General features: G+C 48.8%; 1 protein-coding gene across 1 annotated transcript; it reads right to left on the bottom strand.

Moving 5' to 3' along the window:
* Positions 1–2,076: 2,076 nt before the first annotated feature.
* Positions 2,077–14,558, bottom strand: golt1a (golgi transport 1A). Its single transcript, XM_033042203.1, has 5 exons — positions 14,504–14,558; positions 12,472–12,563; positions 7,195–7,373; positions 4,842–4,923; positions 2,077–2,142 (listed from the first exon to the last, which is right to left on the bottom strand). Exons 1-5 carry the CDS (start codon positions 14,556–14,558, stop codon positions 2,104–2,106), a joined length of 447 nt encoding a protein of 148 aa, XP_032898094.1. The 3' UTR covers positions 2,077–2,103.
* Positions 14,559–19,585: the final 5,027 nt, after the last annotated feature.

The following is a 19,585-nucleotide window of genomic DNA, read 5'->3' as shown; positions in this document are numbered from 1 at the left end:
CGTCCTTTATAGACAATAGACAATAGGTGCAGGAGTAGGCCATTCGGCCCTTCGAGCCAGCACCGCCATTCAATGTGAATCATCCCCAATCAGTACCCCGTTCCTGCCTTCTCCCCATATCCCCTGACTCCGCCATTTTTAAGAGCCCTATCTAGCTCTCTCTTTAATTCTGAGGCTGTGACCTCTAGTCCTAGACTCTCCCACTAGTGGAAACATCCTCTCCACATCCACTCGATCCAAGCCTTTCATTATTCTATACGTTTCAATCTTCAATCCCCCTTAATTTTTCTGGGCTTAAAGCGAGTGCAGGCCCAGTGCCGACAATCGCTCACCGTAGGTTAACCCACTCATTCCTGGGGTCGTTCTTGCAAACCTCCTCTGGACCCTCTCCAGAGCCGGCACATCCTTCCTCGGATGTGTTGCCCGAAGATTGCTCGCGATGATCCAAATGGGGCCCGACCAGCGCCTTTCTAGAGCCTCAGCGTGATGTCCCAAGTGATAGACAAATGCAGACTCACCAGCCGCCCCACCGGCCCGAACCCCATCCCGCCCACTCCAGCTGGCCCTCTGCACTTGTAGAAATCCACCACCCACCCCAGCAACGACTGACGCCCGCCCTTTTAGATGCTGGCCCGATAATAAAACATTGCCTGAAATATTTAGTTGGCGCGTTGTCGACAAGCGGGTTTAAGACAGAGTGGCTTAATTAATCCGTGGAGAAATGGACCACACACACACACACACACACAGTGATTTATTCTTCACTCTGGTTCATTTTATTCTCTTTCCTACTTCAGTGGAGTTCAGATCTTTGTCACGTGTGCACACCTAATGTTTGCACGGTGGAGCCGCAGGTGGAGTTGCCTCCTCCATCCTGACCTCGGGTGCTGTCTGTGCGGAGTTTGCACGTTCCCCCTTGGGTTTCATCCGGGTGCTCCGGCTTCCTCCCGCATCCCGAAGACGTGCGGGTTGGTAGGTTCATTGGTAATCCGTAACGCTGCCGGGCAGGAGCCGTGGAGGGAGTGGACAGGTGACGATTTGGCTTGTCGGGACCCTACTTCAGAATTGGGCGTACAGGTGTGTTCGGGCGTACAGGTGTGTTCGGGTGTACAGGTGTGTTCGGGTGTACAGGTGTGTTCGGGCGTACAGGTGTGTGCGGGCGTACAGGTGTGTTCGGGGAGTACAGGTGTGTTCGGGCGTCACAGGTGTGTTAGGGCGTACAGGTGTGTTCGGGCTGGTGTGTTCGGGCGTACAGGTGTGTTCGGGCGTACAGGTGTGTTCGGGCGTACAGGTGTGTGCGGGCGTACAGGTGTGTTCGGGGGTACAGGTGTGTTCGGGCGTACAGGTGTGTTCGGGCGTACAGGTGTGTTCGGGCGTACAGGTGTGTTCGGGCGTACAGGTGTGTTCGGGCGTATAGGTGTATTCGGGCGTACAGGTGTGTTCGGGCGTACAGGTGTGTTCGGGCGTACAGGTGTGTTCGGGCGTACAGGTGTGTTCGGGGGTACAGGTGTGTTCGGGCGTCCATGTTCAATAAATAGGGGGAGAGCTACGAAAGAACTTGTCCACATCAACCAACACTAGTCCCTTCTCATAGAGTAATCGAGTGATACAGCATGGAAACAGGCCCTTCGGCCCAACCTGCCCACACTGGCCCAGCTACACTAGTCCCACCTGCCAGCGTTTGGCCCACATCCCTCCAAACCTGTCCTATCCATGTACCTGTCTAAATGTTTCTTAATAGTTCTTGTGATAGTCCCTGCCCCAACTACCTCCTCCGGCAGCTCGTTCCATACACCCACCACCCTGTGTGTAAAAGAGTTACCCCTCAGGTTCCTATTAAATCTCCCCCCCCCCCCCTCCCACCCACACCCTAAATCTATTGTGTAATTAACAAACAATTTGTTCTTTTGTAATCTCTCTCAAGCTCTGACAAGGGGTTCTCGACCTGAAACATTAACTCCTCTTTTCTTTCCACACCAGTTAAAGTGTTTCCTTCGAAACAAGGAACTGCAAGTGCTGGCCAACAAAACAACACACAAAGTGCTGGAGTAACTCAGCGGGTCAAAGTTCTCCAGCGGTTGCTGATTTGGCATCAGGTTTCCTTCACACCTTGGACGTTCCTTCGCTAAATCTCCTCGACATCTAGAGGGAGACAACAAATAGGTGAGACATCGATAGATTCTTCTCTTTCTGCAACGTCTTCCTTTCTTGGTTCCCAACGTGAGGTTTCGCTCATTTTACCGCGCCAGAGACCCGGTACGATCCTGACCTCGGGCGCTGTCTGTACGGAGTTTGCACGTTCTCCCTGCGACCTGCGTGGGGGTTTCTCCAGGTACTCCGGATCCCTCCCACATTCTAAAGACGTGCAGGTTTGTAGGTTGTTCGAGGAGGAACTGGAAAAATTGAAGGTAGACAAAAGTGCTGGAGAAACTCAGCGGGTGAGGCAGCATCTATGGAGCGAAGGAAATAGGCAACGTTTCGGCACGAAACGTTGCCTATTTCCTTCGCTCCATAGATGCTGCCTCACCCGCTGAGTTTCTCCAGCACTTTTGTCTACCTCAGGTTTGTAGCTTCTATAAATTATCCCTAGGGAGTAGGATAGAACTAGTGATCGCTGGTCGGCGTGGACTCGGTGGGCCGAAGGGCCTTGTTTCCACACCGTATCTCTCAACTAAACTAAACTAAGTCCAGCATCAAACTGAGTCTGAAGAAGGGTCTCGACCCGAAACGTCACCCGTTCCTTCTCTCCAGAGACGCTGCCTGACCCGCTGAGCTGCCCCAACATTTTGCGTCTATCTTCGGTTTAAACCAGCATCTGCAGTTCCTTCCTACACACTAAATCCTGCATCTGCGCACGAGAAACAGCGTGATTGTGATCATGCACGGCCATTTCGCTGACTGGATAGCACGCGACAAAACGCATGACGTCACTGTAGCTCGGTACCCGTGACAATGCCAAACTAAATGAATACTAAATTCATAGCAAAAGGATTTGAGTCTAGGAGCAGGGAGGTTCTACTGCAGTTGTACAGGGTCTTGGTGAGACCACACCTGGAGTATTGCGTACAGTTTTGGTCTCCTAATCTGAGGAAAGGACATTCTTGCCATAGAGGGAGTACAGAGAAGGTTCACCAGACTGATTCCTGGGATGGCAGGACTTTCATATGAAGAAAGAAAGGATAGACCCGGCTTGTACTCGCTAGAATTTAGAAGATTGAGGGGGGATCTAATAGAAACTTACAAAATTCTTAAGGGGTTGGACAGGCTAGATGCAGGAAGATTGTTCCCGATGTTGGGGAAGTCCAGAACAAGGGGTCACAGTTTAAGGATAAGGGGGAAATCTTTTAACCATATAACAATATAACCATATAACAATTACAGCACGGAAACAGGCCATCTCGGCCCTACAAGTCCGTGCCGAACAACTTTTTTCCCTTAGTCCCACCTGCCTGTACTCATACCATAACCCTCCATTCCCTTCTCATCCATATGCCTATCCAATTTATTTTTAAATTATACCAACTAACCTGCCTCCACCACTTCCACTGTAAGCTCATTCCACACCGCTACCACTCTCTGAGTAAAGAAGTTCCCCCTCATGTTACCCCTAAACTTCTGTCCCTTAATTTAGGACCGAGATGAGAAAAACATTTTTCACACAGAGTGTGGTGAATCTGTGGAATTCTCTGCCACAGAAGGTAGTTGAGGCCAGTTCATTGGCTATATTTAAGAGGGAGTTAGATGTGGCCCTTGTGGCTAGAGGGATCAGGGGGTATGGAGAGAAGGCAGGGATGGGATACTGAGTTGGATGATCAGCCATGATCATATTGAATGGCGGTGCAGGCTGGAAGGGCCGAATGGTCTACTCCTGCACCTATTGTCTATGTTCAGTAACGTCACATCTTCGTGCATGTTTGAATTTGTGAACAAATGGCAAATTTGGTATTACTGCTTCCCATACAGACACACACATATTAGCAATTCTATGCAGTGTAATCAAGGGGAAATGACTCTTGTATTTCAGCAAATCCCTCGTGGCCCTAACCATCAATTTTTAAGGACAGCAATTTCCAAACATGAATATTTCAGAACAGGTTTCCAAATAGAATATTGAACTAATTTATCTGTTTAATAAGTGTGTTTAATTTAATTTAGTTTAGTTTTGTTTAGTTTAGTTTAGTGAGACAGCATGGAAACATTCGGCCCATCAAGTCTACTCCACCATTCAATCATGGCTGATCTATCTCTCCCTCCTAACCCCATTCTCCTGCCTTCTCCCCATAACCCCTGACACCCGTGCTAATCAAGAATCTATCTATCTCTGCTTTATCTGTTGAAGGCTCTGATTTGTTCATAAAAATAGCGGAGTCATAGAAACATAGAAAATAGGTGCAGGAGTAGGCCATTCGGCCCTTCGAGCCTGCACCGCCATTCAATATGATCATCCAACTCAGTATCCTGTACCTGCTTTCTCTCCATACCCCCTGATCCCTTTAGCCACAAGGGCCACATCTAACTCCTTCTTAAATATAGCCTGGGGATATGGGGAGAAGGCAGGAACGGGGTACTGATTGGGGATGATCAGCCATGATCACACTGAATGGCGGTGCTGGCTCGAAGGGCCGAATGGCCTACTCCTGCACCTATTGTCTATTGTTCTGGCCTTCTCTATATTTCAGTCCGAAGAAGGGTCTCGACCCGAAATGTCGCCAGTTCCCTCTCTCCAGAGATGCTGCCTGACCCCGCTGAGTTACTCCAGCATTTTGTGTCTATCTTCCACCAACGACAGGGGCGGGTTAGTGAGGAATGGCGTGAGAGGGAGGAGCTGAGACGCATCTTACCGTGCTCAATACGGGCAACTTGAAGATCAATCCGAGAACTGGGATGTTGGCGATGAACTCTGACACGAGCGGCAGACTGCTCCTGGAGAAACAGTGAAACATTGAGTTAACTTTGTGACCCCTGGGACTTGTCCCTGCCTTTATAGGGCGGCACGGAGGCGCAGCGGAAGAGTCGCTGCCTGACAGCGCCAGTGACACCCGGGTTCGATCCTGACTACGGGTGCTGTCCGTACAGAGTTTGCACGTTCTCCCCGTGACGCGCATGGGTTTTCTCCGGGCGCTCCGGTTTCCCCCCCGCCACTCCAAAGACGTGCAGGTTTGTCGGTTAACTGGCATTAGTCTAGTTGAGAGATACAGCTGGGTGGGGGATTGCAACCTTCACGTGGTCCACCCTGTTCCAACGAATGCAATCAACCTGGCGTGCACAATAGAACAAGTTGTCCTACAACTATAGTCTGTGCACGCCCCACGCAAGAAGAAGAAGAGATACAGCATAAAAACACATTAAATTGTAAATTGTCCCTAGTGTGTGTAGGGTAGTGTTACTGTGCGTGGATCACTGGTCGGCACGGACTCAGTGGGCCGAAGGGCCTGTTTCCGCGCTGTATCTCTAAACGGAACTAAACTAAATTTAAACAGGTCTGTTCACATCCCATTCGACTCCAACTGGTCCAGAACGCAGCCGCCCGACTCATCACCCACACCAAATCCTGGCATCGCATCACTCCAGTCCTCAAACAACTTCACTGGCTTCGCATCTCCCACCGGATCACCTACAAAATCCTGGTCCTCACCTACAAAGCCCTCCACCATTTGGCCCCCACATATCTCACTGACCTCCTCTCCCCCTACCAACCCTCACGGTCCCTCAGATCCACATCAGCCGGTCTCCTCCCCATCCACAAGTCCAACCTCCGCAGTTTTGGGGACAGAGCCTTCTCCAGGGCAGCTCCCAGGCTCTGGAACTCCCTCCCCCAACTGATCCGCAATTCCGTGTCCCTCACCATCTTCCAGTCCCGCCTCAAGACCCATCTCTTCACCTCTGCCTATCCTTAGCCCCACGTCCCCCTCCCTTTTCATCTGTGCATTAATTGCCTCATACTGTGTTTTGTATTGAATTCTGTCTTTACTTTGTGTACTAGTCATGTCTCTACTATTTATTTCATTCCCCTTACATGTTTTTCCTCTACATGCTCAATTTTTGTAACTCTTGAAAGGCGCCCATAAAAAATAAATAAAATAAAAATAAATTTATTATTCTCAGCAGATGGCCACCAGTGGTTCCCGCTCCATATACATTGTCTATCCACTGTTCATCGAGACATGGCTCCCTGCATGGAAGTGGCAAGTCAAGAGGATGGTGTGGTGTCGAAGGCATTTGGCGCGCTTGCCTTCACTGGGAAAGATACTGGGTATAAAAAAATGGGACATCATGATCCAGCTGTACAAGTCGTCTGTAGGACCACACTTGAATTCTCTACCTCAGAGGGCGGTGGAGGCAGGTTCTCTGGATGCTTTCAAGAAAGAGCTGGATAGGGCTCTTAAAAATAGCGGAGTCAGGGGATATGGGGAGAAGGCAGGAACGGGGTACTGATTGGGGATGATCGGCCATGATCACATTGAATGGCGGTGCTGGCTCGAAGGGCCGAATGGCCTACTCCTGCACCTATTGTCTATTGTCTATTGTAGTCCGAAGAAGGGTCTCGACCCGAAACGTCACCTGTTCCTGTAGGGAAGGAACTGCAGATGCAGGTTTACACCAAAGATAAGACGCAAAGTGCTGGAGTAACTCAGCGGCTCAGGCAGCATCTCCGGAGAGAAAGAGGAAAGGCGACGTTTCAGATCGAGACCTTTCTTCAGACCGGGAGAAGAGTCTCGACCCACACCGTCAGAGATGCTGCCTGACCCGCTGAGCTACTCAGAGGAGGCGGAGGCAGGTTCTCTGGATGCTTTCAAGAGAGAGCTGGATAGGACTCTTAAAAATAGCGGAGTCAGGGGATATGGGGAGAAGGAAGGAACGGGGTACTGATTGGGGATGATCGGCCATGATCACAGTGAATGGCGGTGCTGGCTCGAAGGGCCGAATGGCCTCCTCCTGCACCTATTGTCTATTGTCTATTGTTTACTGTGGATGGCTTGATTGTAACCATGCATTGTCTTTTCGCCGACTGGTTAGCACGCGACGAAAAGCTTTTCACTGTACCTCGGTGCTCGTGACAATATTAAGATGGGTTAACGGAGGTCGGATTTAATTCAATTGGAACGCTGCACCTTATGGTGCATGTGAGAAATACATTTGAACTTGAACTTGAACTTGATGGTCAAAGAAGTGATCAGTAGAAGTGGGGCTTACCTGAGGAGCAGGTAGAGTCCGTAGCTTTCACAGAGCATGCCGATCGCAGGCCAGCGGAGAAGGACAAGGACGATCCCACCCAGGAAGAAACTGGAACCTCTCAGCTTCTGCCTCTGGCGGACGAACTGGAAGGTGTTCCGCAGCCCAATGATGAAGGGAAGGCCGGAGATGAAGAGAATCTGGCAGGCGGGAAATTGGGAAGCAGACGTCGACGTTAAACCATTACATGTCCAACCCCTTAAGAATTTTGTTAGTTTCTATAAGACCCCCCCCCCCCCCCCCAATCTTCTAAATTCTAGCGAGTACAAGTACTACTCTGATTCCCAGTCTGAGGAAGGGTCTCGACCCGAAGCGTCACCCATTCCTTCTCTCCGGAGATGCTGCCTGTCCCGCTGAGTCACTCCAGCATTTTGTGTCTAACCTCGTTGCATCTGCCGGGGAAACTGTAGCTTCGGGTCGAGACCCTTCTTCAGACACAGTCTTGTTGCAATGAGTGCTGCAATGGGTCAAATCCTTGCGGATTTGACCCATTGCAGCACTCATTGCAACAAGACTGTGTCCGAAGAAGGGTCTCGACCCGAAGGGTCACCCACTTCCTTCTCCCCGGAGTTGCTGCCTGAGTTACTCCAGCTGTTTGTGTCAATTGTGTTTTGAAGGATACTGAGTTGGATGATCAGCCATGATCATATTGAATGGCGGTGCAGGCTCGAAGGGCCGAATGGCCTACTCCTGCACCTATTTTCTATGTTTCTATGTTTCTATGAATTGAATTCTGTCTTTACTTTGTGTACTAGTCATGTCTCTACTATTTATTTCATTCCCCTTACATGTTTTTCCTCTACCTGCTAAATTTTTGTAAGGTGTCCTTGAGACTCTTGAAAGGCGCCCATAAATAAAATGTATTATTATTATTAAGCCTCCGCGGTAGAGCTGCTGCCTCACAGCGTCAGAGAACCCAAGTTCAATCCTGACTCTGGGTCCAGTTTAGTTTAGAGAAACCTCGCGGAAACAGGCCCTTCAGCCCACCCAGTCCGTGCCGACCAGCGATATCCGCACACCAGCACTGTCTGCCTACGCACACTAGGGGCAATTTTTGCATTTTATCGAGCCAGTTAGCCTGCAAACCTACACGGCATTGGGGGTTCAGTATTGATGTGGATAGAGAACTGGCTGGCAAACAGGAAGCAAAGAGTAGGAGTAAACGGGTCCTTTTCACAATGGCAGGCAGTGACTAGTGGGGTACCGCAAGGCTCAGTGCTGGGACCCCAGCTATTTACAATATATATTAATGATCTGGATGAGGGAATTGAAGGCAATATCTCCAAGTTTGCGGATGACACTAAGCTGGGGGGCAGTGTTAGCTGTGAGGAGGATGCTAGGAGACTGCAAGGTGACTTGGATAGGCTGGGTGAGTGGGCAAATGTTTGGCAGATGCAGTATAATGTGGATAAATGTGAGGTTATCCATTTTGGTGGCAAAAACAGGAAAGCAGACTATTATCTAAATGGTGGCCGACTAGGAAAAGGGGAGATGCAGCGAGACCTGGGTGTCATGGTACACCAGTCATTGAAAGTAGGCATGCAGGTGCAGCAGGCAGTGAAGAAAGCGAATGGTATGTTAGCTTTCATAGCAAAAGGATTTGAGTATAGGAGCAGGGAGGTTCTACTGCAGTTGTACAGGGTATTGGTGAGATCACACCTGGAGTATTGCTAACAGTTTTGGTCTCCAAATCTGAGGAAGGACATTATTGCCATAGAGGGAGTGCAGAGAAGGTTCACCAGACTGATTCCTGGGATGTCAGGACTGTCTTATGAAGAAAGACTGGATAGACTTGGTTTATACTCTCTAGAATTTAGGAGATTGAGAGGGGATCTTATAGAAACTTACAAAATTCTTAAGGGGTTGGACAGGCTAGATGCAGGAAGATTACTCCCAATGTTGGGGAAGTCCAGGACAAGGGGTCACAGCTTAAGGATAAGGGGGAAATCCTTTAAAACCGAGATGAGAAGAACTTTTTTCACACAGAGAGTGGTGAATCTCTGGAACTCTCTGCCACAGAGGGTAGTCGAGGCCAGTTCATTGGCTATATTTAAGAGGGAGTTAGATGTGGCCCTCGTGGCTAAGGGGATCAGAGGGTATGGAGAGAAGGCAGGTACGGGATACTGAGTTGGATGATCAGCCATGATCATATTGAATGGCGGTGCAGGCTCGAAGGGCCGAATGGCCTACTCCTGCACCTATTTTCTATGTTTCTATGTTTCTATGTCTGGAGTTTGGGAGGAGATCGAAGATCTCGGAGAAAACCCACGCGGGTCACGGAGAGAACGTACAAACTCCATATAGACTCTTAAGGGGTTGGACAGGCTAGATGCAGGAAGATTATTCCCGATGTTGGGGAAGTCCAGAACAAGGGATCACAGTTTAAGGATAAGAGGGAAGTCTTTTAGGACTGAGATGAGAAAATCATTTTTTACACAGAGAGTGGTGAATCTGTGGACTTCTCTGCCACAGAAGGTAGTTGAGGCCACAGTTCATTGGCTATATTTAAGAGGGAGTTAGATGTGGCCCTTGTGGCTAAAGGGATCAGGGGGTATGGAGAGAAGGCAGGTACAGGATACTGAGTTGGATGATCAGCCATGATCATATTGAATGGCGGTGCAGGCTCGAAGGGCCGAATGACCTACTCCTGCACCTATTTTCTATGTTTCTATATTTCTAGACAACACCCGTAGTCAGGATCGAACCCGGGTCTCTGGAGCTGTGAGGCAGCAACTCTACCGCCATGCTACCATATGTCAGAGAAATCTGTCTGTGCGGAGTTTGCACGTCCTCCCTCTGACCGCGTGGGTTTTCTCCGGGAGCTCCGCTTTCCTCCCACGTCCCACAGACGTGCAGGTTTGTAGGTCAGTTATCTTCTGTAAATTGTCCCTGGCGTGTAGGATAGACCTGGTGCATGAGGCGATCGCCGGTGGGCGTGGACTCGGTGGGACGAAGGGCCCGTTTCCACGCTGTATCTCTAAAAATATAAACCAAAATCTGCTTTTCAAACATACCCCCTCACCTGTGTTTACCTGTTACCTGCCACGCTTTGTCCTGCCCCTCCTCTCTTCCACCCCCCCCGACCCTCCCCAGACCCACAAACAGTCTGAAGAACGGTCCCGACCCGAATCGTCACCTATCCATGTTATCCAGGGATGCTGCCTGACCCGCTGAGTTACTCCAGCACTTTGTGTCATTTAAAGAATGAACTATAGGGGGCAGCATAATGCAACGATTATCATGCCACAGGTACACAAAATTGCTGGGGAAACTCAGCGGGTGCAGCAGCATCTATGGAGCGAAGGAAATAGGCGACGTTTCGGGCCGAAACCTTCTTCAGACCCTTCTTCAGATTATCATGCCACTCCTTGCAGTCACCTGCTCAGTGTAACTAGGATGTTGCTTTTCCTCCACGACACCAGGAACCATGCTATTTCATAGCCTGTAAAATGCTTTGTGATATTCCAGTGGGTTATTAGCCGGGACATCCCGTATATTGGGCTAAATTGGTTCGTCCCGTACGGGACCGCCCTTGTCCCGTATTTGACCGCTACTACTCGGGTCGAGGGGACAGTCGGGTTAGAACGCCTCGCCCGTCCCGACGTAGTGCAGCCCGTGGAGTGCAGCAGCAGCACCTCGCCCGTGGCCCCGTCGTTCGGTCGGCAGCCCGGCCAGCTGTCCGACCTTCGGGCCTTCGCTTACCGCCGACACCACCACCACCACCGCTCCTTCTCATGGCCGATCATCGGTTCATGAGTTGGACGGGGTGCCGGACTCCTCAGCTGGCCCACCGGCTGGGCTTTGTGTGCAGTCCAGCACCCGGGGCCAACTCATCACTCACCCAGCCATGGCCGAGTCGGTCGATGAATTGCCGTCGGGAATTTGTCCCGTATTTTGACCTTTTTGTCCCTTATTTGGGAGTGAGAAAGTTGGCCACCCTCGTTCATGTGTTCGTGAGATCATAGGAGCAGAATTAGGCCATTCAGCCCATCGAGTCTACTCCACCATCCAATCATGGCTGATCTATCTTTCCCTCTCAACCCCATTATCCTGCATTCTCCCCATCTCCCAATGAAGTTTCCTCCGGCTGCTCCCACCATCCCAAAGAAGTACAGGTTTGTAGGTTAATGACATCTGTGCCGAACAGCTGTAAGAGCAGCTTCTTCCCCACAGCCATCAGGCTATTAAACACGACATCAAACAAAATCAGAACTATAACACTTTATCTGTTTATTTATGTGATCTATGGTATATAGACACAATGAACTGTTCTGTAGTCATGCCGACAATATTCTGTTGTGCTGCAGCAAGCAAGAATGTTATTGTCCTATCTGGGACACACGACAATAAAACTCTCTTGACTCTTGTAAAGTTGTCCCTAATGTGTGCGGAGTGGATGGGAGAGTGGGATAGCATCGGATTAGTGTGAATGTGTAATAGCTGGCCGGCATGGACTCAGTGGGCCGAATGGCCTGTTTCCATGCTGTATCTCTAGACTCTCAACTCTCTCTCCCTCTAAACCATCAACTTCTCTAAATTCATTCCAGCCGATCCTTTCAAGCGGGAAAGGGCGCAGAGAAGATTTACGAGGATGTTGCGGGGACTCGAGGGCCTGAGATACAGGGAGAGAGGTTGGGCAGGCCGGGTCTCTATTCCTTGGAGCGCAGGAGGATGAGTAAGTAAGTAAGTTTATTGGCCAAGTATTCACATACAAGGAATTTGCCTTGGTGCTCCGCCCACAAGTAACAACATGACACACAGTGACAGTTACGAATGACTCAGAAAACACTAAACATTAATAATAATAAAACATTAATGAAAAAACACCATTGATCAAGCAGGTGAACCAACAAAATACCAGATCAATGAGGGGGTGGGGGGTCTTATCGGGGTGTACAAAATCATGAGAGGAATAGATCGGGTAGACGCACAGAGTCTCTTGCCCAGAGTTAGGGGAATCGAGAACCAGAGGACATAAGTTCAAGGTGAGGGGAGAGAAAGATTTAATAGGAACCCGATGCAAAGGGTGGTGGGTGTATGGTAGTTGAGGCAGGGACTATTGCAGTGTTTAAGAAACAGTTAGACAGGTACATGGATAGGTCAGGTTTAGAGGGATGTGGGCCAAATGCAGGCAGGTGGGACTCGTGTAGATGGGACATGTTGGTCGGTGTGGGCAAGTTGGGCCAAAGGGCCTGTATCACTGCGACTCTCTCTTGTTGATCCATGGGAAATACTCACGTTTCCGAAGGCAAGGAGAACTCGGTCAAAGTACAAGAGAATTCCGAACAGCAGGAAAAACACTCCGAATCCCATCAATCCCACTCCGATCCCTAAAACAAGACCACATCATGTTTAGTTCAGTTTAGTTTAGGGATACAGGGCGGAAACAGGCCCCTCGGCCCATCGAGTCCGTGCCGACCAGCGATCCCCGCACACTAACACTACCCTACACACACTGGGGGTCATTTACAATCAACCTGCAAGCCTGTAAGTCTTTGGAGTGTGGGAGGAAACCGAAGGTCGTGAAGAAAACCCACGCAGGTCACGGGGAGAACGTACAAACTCCGCACGGACAGCACCTGCAGTCAGGATCGAACCCGGGTCTCTGGCGCTGTAAGGCAGCAACTATACCGCTGCGCCACCGTGCCGATGGTTTGGCACAAAGTGCTGGAGTAACTCAGCGGGTCAGGCATCATCCCTGGAGAACATGGGTAGATGACGTTTCGGGACAGGACCCTTCTTCAGACCTGTCTGCATGAACTCGGAGGGCCGAAGGGCCTGTTTCTATCTTTCGATCAGGAAGGCACTGGTCGGTCCACATTTGGAGTATTGTGAGGGGTTTTGGGCCCCATATCTGGGGAGGGGTGTGCTGGCACTGGAGAGGGTCCAGAGGAGGTTTATGAGAATAAACTCAGGGATGAGTGGGTTTACTTATGATGAGCCTTTGATGACGCTGGGCCTGTACTCGCTGGAGTTTAGCAGGATGAGGGGGTTTCTCATGGAAACTTACGGAATAGTGAAAGGATTGGATCGAGTGGATGTGGAGAGGATGTTTCCACTGGTGGGAGAATCTAGGACCAGAGGGCACAGCCTCGGAATAGAAAGACGTACCTTTAGAAAGGAGACGAGGAACTTCCTTAGCCAGAGGGTGGTGAATCTGTGGAGTTTGTTGCCACAGACGGTGGTGGAGGCCAAGTCAATGGATATTTTTAAGGCAGTGTTTGACAGATTCTTGATTAGTTGAGAGGGAAAGATAGATCGGCCAGGATCGAATGGCGGAGTAGACTCGATGGGCCGAATGGCCTATTTCTGCTCCTATGGCTTATGAATTTGTGAAGCTGGATTGACTCTTCACCTCACCAATTGGATGATTCTCCATCACCATTCATCAGCCCACCACCTCCCCTTCCCCCCTCCCTCCTGTCTCCTCCCCCCTCCCCCCTCCCACGTAGTTTAAGAATGGGAAGCGCTTGAAGAAAATTAAAATGTAGTTGTCAGCACCGTTTTCGTTCAAGGTGGTCTTGTAGCGATGAACTCATGGACTACGAGGACTCCAAGACTTGCGAACCAAATGACAACACAATACGTCATTAACACATTTTAACATAAACATCCACCACAGTGACTCCTCCACATTCCTCACTGGGATGGAAGGCGCTTATTTGTTCTTCCGTGGTCGGGGGGCCACGAGCCTTCTGTTGACGGGGCAATCGACCTCCTGCATCGGGGTGGGGGGGGGGGGGAATCTCAGCGCACCCCGCGCCTTCTGCGTCGTTGGAGCTCCCGACTCGGTCTCTCCCGAGACTGCGAGCCCTTGATGTTAAAGTCCGCAGCGTCGGGAGCGTCGATCCCGGGCAAGGGATCGGCCCCCGATGGTAATCAGCCTCAAACCCTGAGGTCACGACAACAAGGCAATAAACAGGGGTTGAGAAACACGGTCTCCCTCCAGCTCTTAAACCCCTGTCCCACGGTACGAGTTCATTCCAAGAGCTCTCCCGAGTTTACCCTGGTTCAAACTCGGAGATTTACGGTAATGGCCACTCGTCAGTACTCGGGGCTCTCGTGGACATTTTTCAACACGTTGAAAAATCTTCACGAGTCTTCCCGAGTTTACCTGCCATTAGCGAGTCTTCCCGAGTACCTGCCGTTAGCGTTACGGGCCGGTAAGAGACGTCCCCGAGCTCCGACGTACCCGCTACGTCCATTCTCCGTGCTTACCACGAGTTTGATTTCTTTTTAACTTGGGAGAGCTCTTGGAATGAACTCGCACCGTGGGACAGGGCTAATAGTCCAACGGAAAGATTCCTCAGGTCTGATGCTGACATCTCCACTGATCATCATGCGACTGCCTTAAGCAATGAATGACAGCGGAGCTCTGCGATGAGACCAGGCGTCTGGGGAAACGTTCTCTCACCATTGTATCAGGCAAGAAATCTATTGAAGGATATAAATGAGGTGAGGGGAAGGTCATGCTGGCTGTGCTATTCAATACGTCTGTGGCAGATTCTGGGCAAAAATCTATATTTCTGCCTTATCTTATTTAATTTGACTGGTGCACAAAAGTCAATTGAACTCAGCATTGAATCTACACAATGAGGGAGCATCGCAGTCTTTAGACTTTAGAGATACAGCGCGGAAACAGGCCCTGCGTCCCACCGAGTCCGTGCCGACCAGCCATCGCCCCGTACACTAACACTATCCTACACACTAGGGACAATTTACAATTTTACCAATGCAAATTAACCGATAAATCTGTACGTCTTTGGAATGTGGGTGGAAACCGGAGCGCCCGGAGGAAACCCACGCAGGTCACGGGGAGAAGGTACAAACTCCGTACAGGCAGCAGACGTAGTCAGGATCGAACCCGGGTCTCTGACGCTGTGAGGCAGCAACTCTACCACTGCGCTAGGGTGCAGCCCTGGTCTATGTGATGGACCTGCAGCTCTCTGCAAATTCTTGCGGTCTTGGGCTAACCCAGCAGCTTGGCGTCTCTTTCCTCAGTGGATGCATGCGAGGGTTCAGCCGGCTAACAAGTTGTAAATCACCCCCCAGAAATTATAAGAGAGAGAGGAGAAAAGAAAGATTTAAAATCCAGTTGCAATGAATTGGAAGTGAAACATAACGCCGGTGTCAGCTACATGCAGTGACCCGCTGTGGTGAGAATAACTTGTTTCCATGGCAACAAATTTCCCTTTAAATAATATATCAAGCTTTAAATATAACCCTCTTTGAATATAATAGTGTCATTAAAATAACAACAACACCACAAACGCCAGCTAAACGACAAACTGATAGACACAAAGTGCTGGAGGAACTCAGCGGGTCAGGCAGCACCTCTGGAGAAAATGGATGGGTGACATTTCATGTCAGGAACCCTCTTCAGACCCTTAGAAGGAATCCGACCCACAGTTTAGAAGGATGAGAGGGCATCTTATTGAAACATATAAGATTACTAAGGGATTGGACACGCTAGAGGCAGGAAACATGTTCCCGATGTTGGGGGAGTCCAGAACCAGGGGCCACACAGTTTAAGAATAAGGGGCAAGCCATTTAGAACAGAGATGAGGAAACACTTTTTCACACAGAGTTGTGAGTCTGTGGAATTCTCTGCCTCAGAGGGTGGTGGAGGCCGGTTCTCTGGATACTTTTAAGAGAGAGCTGGATAGGGCTTTAAAGATAGCGGAGTCAGGGGATATGGGGAGAAGGCAGGAACGGGATACTGATTGGGGATGATCAGCCATGATCACATTGAATGGCGGTGCTGGCTCGAAGGACCGAATGGCCTACTCCTGCACCTTATTGTCTATCGTCACTCTGTGAAACGTCGCCTATCCGTGTCCTCCACAGATGCTGCCTGACCCGATGGGTTACTCCAGCACTCTGAGTCCTTACACACAAATCAATAGCTGTGGAAACATCCACTCGACTCCTGAGCCGCAACCATTCACATAACAGCTTACACATTAACCCCCACCCGCCCCTCGTTCCGACACCGATACTTACTCTGTGTGTCCGTGACGGAAAACATTTTCTTCTCAATTAATTTTCTTCAAAAGATTATAATAGAGTCCGAGTTCCTCGTGTCTCCCAGTGAGTTGCTGTGGAAGTTGACCCTTGTTCCAACCATCTAATCAGATTTATTATGGGAGTGATCTGCTGAGTGACTACAGCCCCCGTGAATGTGGCTAAAGTCCACTCCGTTATTCCTATGTAGTTACAGGTAGGTTAGTTTAGTTTAGAGATACAGCGCAGAAACAGGCCCTTCAGCCCATCTAGTCCGCACCGACCAGCGATCCCCGCACACTAACACTACCCTACACACACTAGGGACAATTTACATTTATACCAAGCCAATTAACCTACAAACCTCTACGCACGTCTTTGGAGCATGGGAGGTAACCGAAGATCTGGGAGAAATCCCACGCAGGGAGAACGTGCAAACTCCGTAGAGACAGCACCCGTAGTCAGGGTCGATCCTGGGTTCCTGGCGCTGTGAGGCAGCAACCCTACCGTTGTGCCATCATTCCGCCCCGGTTCATTCATTTAGCATGACTAAGAGAATGAGTCAAGGAATTCAAAATTGATCGCTATCTATTTTAAATTATAGTCAAGAACCTTCTTAACTTTACCTCTTGCAATAAATGTGTCTCATTTGTTTTGCCTGATGTATGTAATCAGTAACCGTGATGTTTTTCTACTGATTCAAATTAGGTCAGAAGTGATAGGAGTAGAATTAGGCCATTCGGCCCATCAAGTCTACTCCGCCATTCAATCACGGCTGATCTATCTCTCCCTCCTAACCCCATTCTCCTGCCTTCTCCCCACAACCTCTGACACCGGCACTAAGCAAGAATCTATCTAACTCTGCCTTAAAAATATCCACTGACTTGGCCTCCACAGCCCTCTGTGGCAAAGAATTCCACAGATTCACCACCCTCTGACTAAAATGGTCACAGTTTAAGGATAAGGGGGAAGTCTTTTAGGACCGAGATGAGAAAAACATTTTTCACACAGAGAGTGGTGAATCTGTGGAATTCTCTGCCACAGAAGGTAGTTGAGGCCAGTTCATTGGCTATATTTAAGAAGGAGTTAGATGTGGCCCTTGTGGCTAAAGGGTTCAGGGGGTATGGAGAGAAGGCAGGTACAGGATACTGAGTTGGATGATCAGCCATGATCATATTGAATGGCGGTGCAGGCTCGAAGGGCCGAATGGCCTACTCCTGCACCTAGTTGGGGACTGGACTTTGTGCCTTCCCTCATGGTGGGAGCCATTGTGGGGGGATGTTCTTTATGTTTAAATCTCTTATTAATGTTATGTCTGTATTCTTTCTTTATGTGCTGCATTGGCAAGAAGCATTTCACTACACCTAGGTGTATGTGACCAATAAATAACCTTTGAACCTTTAAACCTTTGAACCTTTAGTTTCTAAAGAAGTTCCTCTTCATCTCCTTTCTAAAAGAGCGCCCTTTAATTCTGAGGCTGTGACCTCTGGTCCTAGACTCTCCCACCAGTGGAAACATCCTCTCCACATCCACTCTATCCATGCCTTTCATTATTTTTTTTGTATTTTTTTATTTATCTTTTTATTAGAAGCAGTGTACAAAAGTATAAAGCGCGGCATATGACATAATACATTTATCGTACAGCTTCCATTTTAATTTTAACAAAGATTAAATAGAAAAAGAGAGTGTGAATGTGTAAGAATAGAACCCCTAAACTACCCAATGAGTGTAGTGGAAGAGTGAGTAAAAACTTAAAAAATTAAAAAGACAAAAACAAAATAAGTGTTGATATACCTGCTTCATTTCTCCCCACACCCATCACCCAGTCCGTAAATCGGTTTAATTCCAAAGTTGTGTTGTACCATACTATCCTTGTAATGAATCAACGAAAGGAGACCATATCTTTGAAAATTGCTCTGATTTTCCTGCTAAGACAAGTCTCATATCTTCAAGATGTAGCGTCTCAGACATGTTTGTGATCCACATTTCAAGAGTTGGGGTAGATGTATTTTTCCCAAAATTTAAGTATACGTTTTTTCGCCATTATCAGGCCATAGTTAAGGAAAGGTCTTTGAAATATTGATAGCTCAGAGCAGGATCGCCTTTCATTATAATGTAAGTTCCACCAATGAGGTCTCCCCTCAACCTTCTAAGCTCCAGCGAGTACAGGCCCAGTGCTGTCAAACGCTGTTAGAAATGGAAAATGGACATCTAAGTGTTCGGCTGGCAACCGGAAGGTAGCCGGTTCGAATCCCGCTTGGAGTGCATACTGTCGTTGTGTCCTTGGGCAAGACACTTCACCCACCTTTGCCTGTGTGTGTGGATGTAATTATGTGAAGCACTTTGGTGTCAATACAAGTTGACTAAAAATGTGCTATATAAATAAAGACATTTAATTTAAATCTTTATAAAAGTGACAAAGACATTTTGTTTTTACATTCATTTTTTTTAATTTCTGGTTAGTTTCAATAGTTTTCATAATAATTTTGATATGCTTTATTACAATACATTGATGTACATTATAGATATACCTCGTCTAAATTCCCAAACAAAGTATGTCAGCTATAAAACACCTTTCCCCCCTAACGTTAGCAGTCGCGCAATAAACAGCTTGTAGTCTATGAAAAATATCCTTGCTTTGTCCAAAAGTGAATGGGAACAGAACATATTAAAGGATCTCAGAAGTCGTGATGTTACAAATGTTAGAGTTTTCACTCCTCAGCATTCTCTCATGAAACCTTTCGTTGCCCTGTCGCGATGAACCTCGCTTTGATCAGGTCACAGCATCTCAAAGCCCTTGTCCTTCCTGTCCTACGCCTTGGATAGCTCGTTTTCACACCTCACCCTTCCAAGGAGCGAGAGACTCCCTCTCTCCTGACTCTCGGTCTGAAGGAGGGTCCCCACCCGAAACGTCGCCCACTCCTTCTCTCCAGAGATGCCGCCTGAGTTACTCCAGCGTTTTGTGTCTATCGGGGACATGGATGAGACGGGTTTAGAAGGATATGGGTCAAACGCAGGCAGGTGGGACTAGTGTAGATGGGGCATGTTGGTCGGTGTGGGCAAGTCGGGGTGAAGGGCCTGATTTCACTGCATGACCCTAATCCATCTGGGACTATATACCTCTTTCTACCCAGAGATATACGGAAATAGCATGGGAGGACCTCGAAGGGCCAAATGGCCTCCTCCTGCAACTATGTTCTATGGAACAAGCAACACTACAATGTGATCCTCAAAGTGTCTTCTTGGGATTATTTGGTGCTTGGAAGAGATGTCTACGAGATGGCCACCTATGTAATCACCAAGGTCAGGGAGCTCATCTTCTCTGAAGATAGACACAAAAAGCTGCAGT

This window comes from Amblyraja radiata, chromosome 24, assembly GCF_010909765.2.
Source record: "Amblyraja radiata isolate CabotCenter1 chromosome 24, sAmbRad1.1.pri, whole genome shotgun sequence".
In the NCBI taxonomy this organism is placed as follows: domain Eukaryota; kingdom Metazoa; phylum Chordata; class Chondrichthyes; order Rajiformes; family Rajidae; genus Amblyraja; species Amblyraja radiata.
This window is presented reverse-complemented; position numbering and strand designations above follow the sequence as displayed.

Excerpts from the sequence above, each read along its gene's own strand:
- golt1a (XM_033042203.1), bottom strand. The coding sequence starts at position 14,558 with ATGTCAGCATCAGACCTGAGGAATCTTTCCGTTGGACTATTAGCCCTG. Across the intron at positions 12,564-14,503 it reads ACTATTAGCCCTGTCCCACG|GGATCGGAGTGGGATTGATG; the intron begins GTGCGAGTTCAT and ends GTCTTGTTTTAG. Across the intron at positions 4,924-7,194 it reads GGACTCTACCTGCTCCTCAG|GAGCAGTCTGCCGCTCGTGT; the intron begins GTAAGCCCCACT and ends CTGTTTCTCCAG.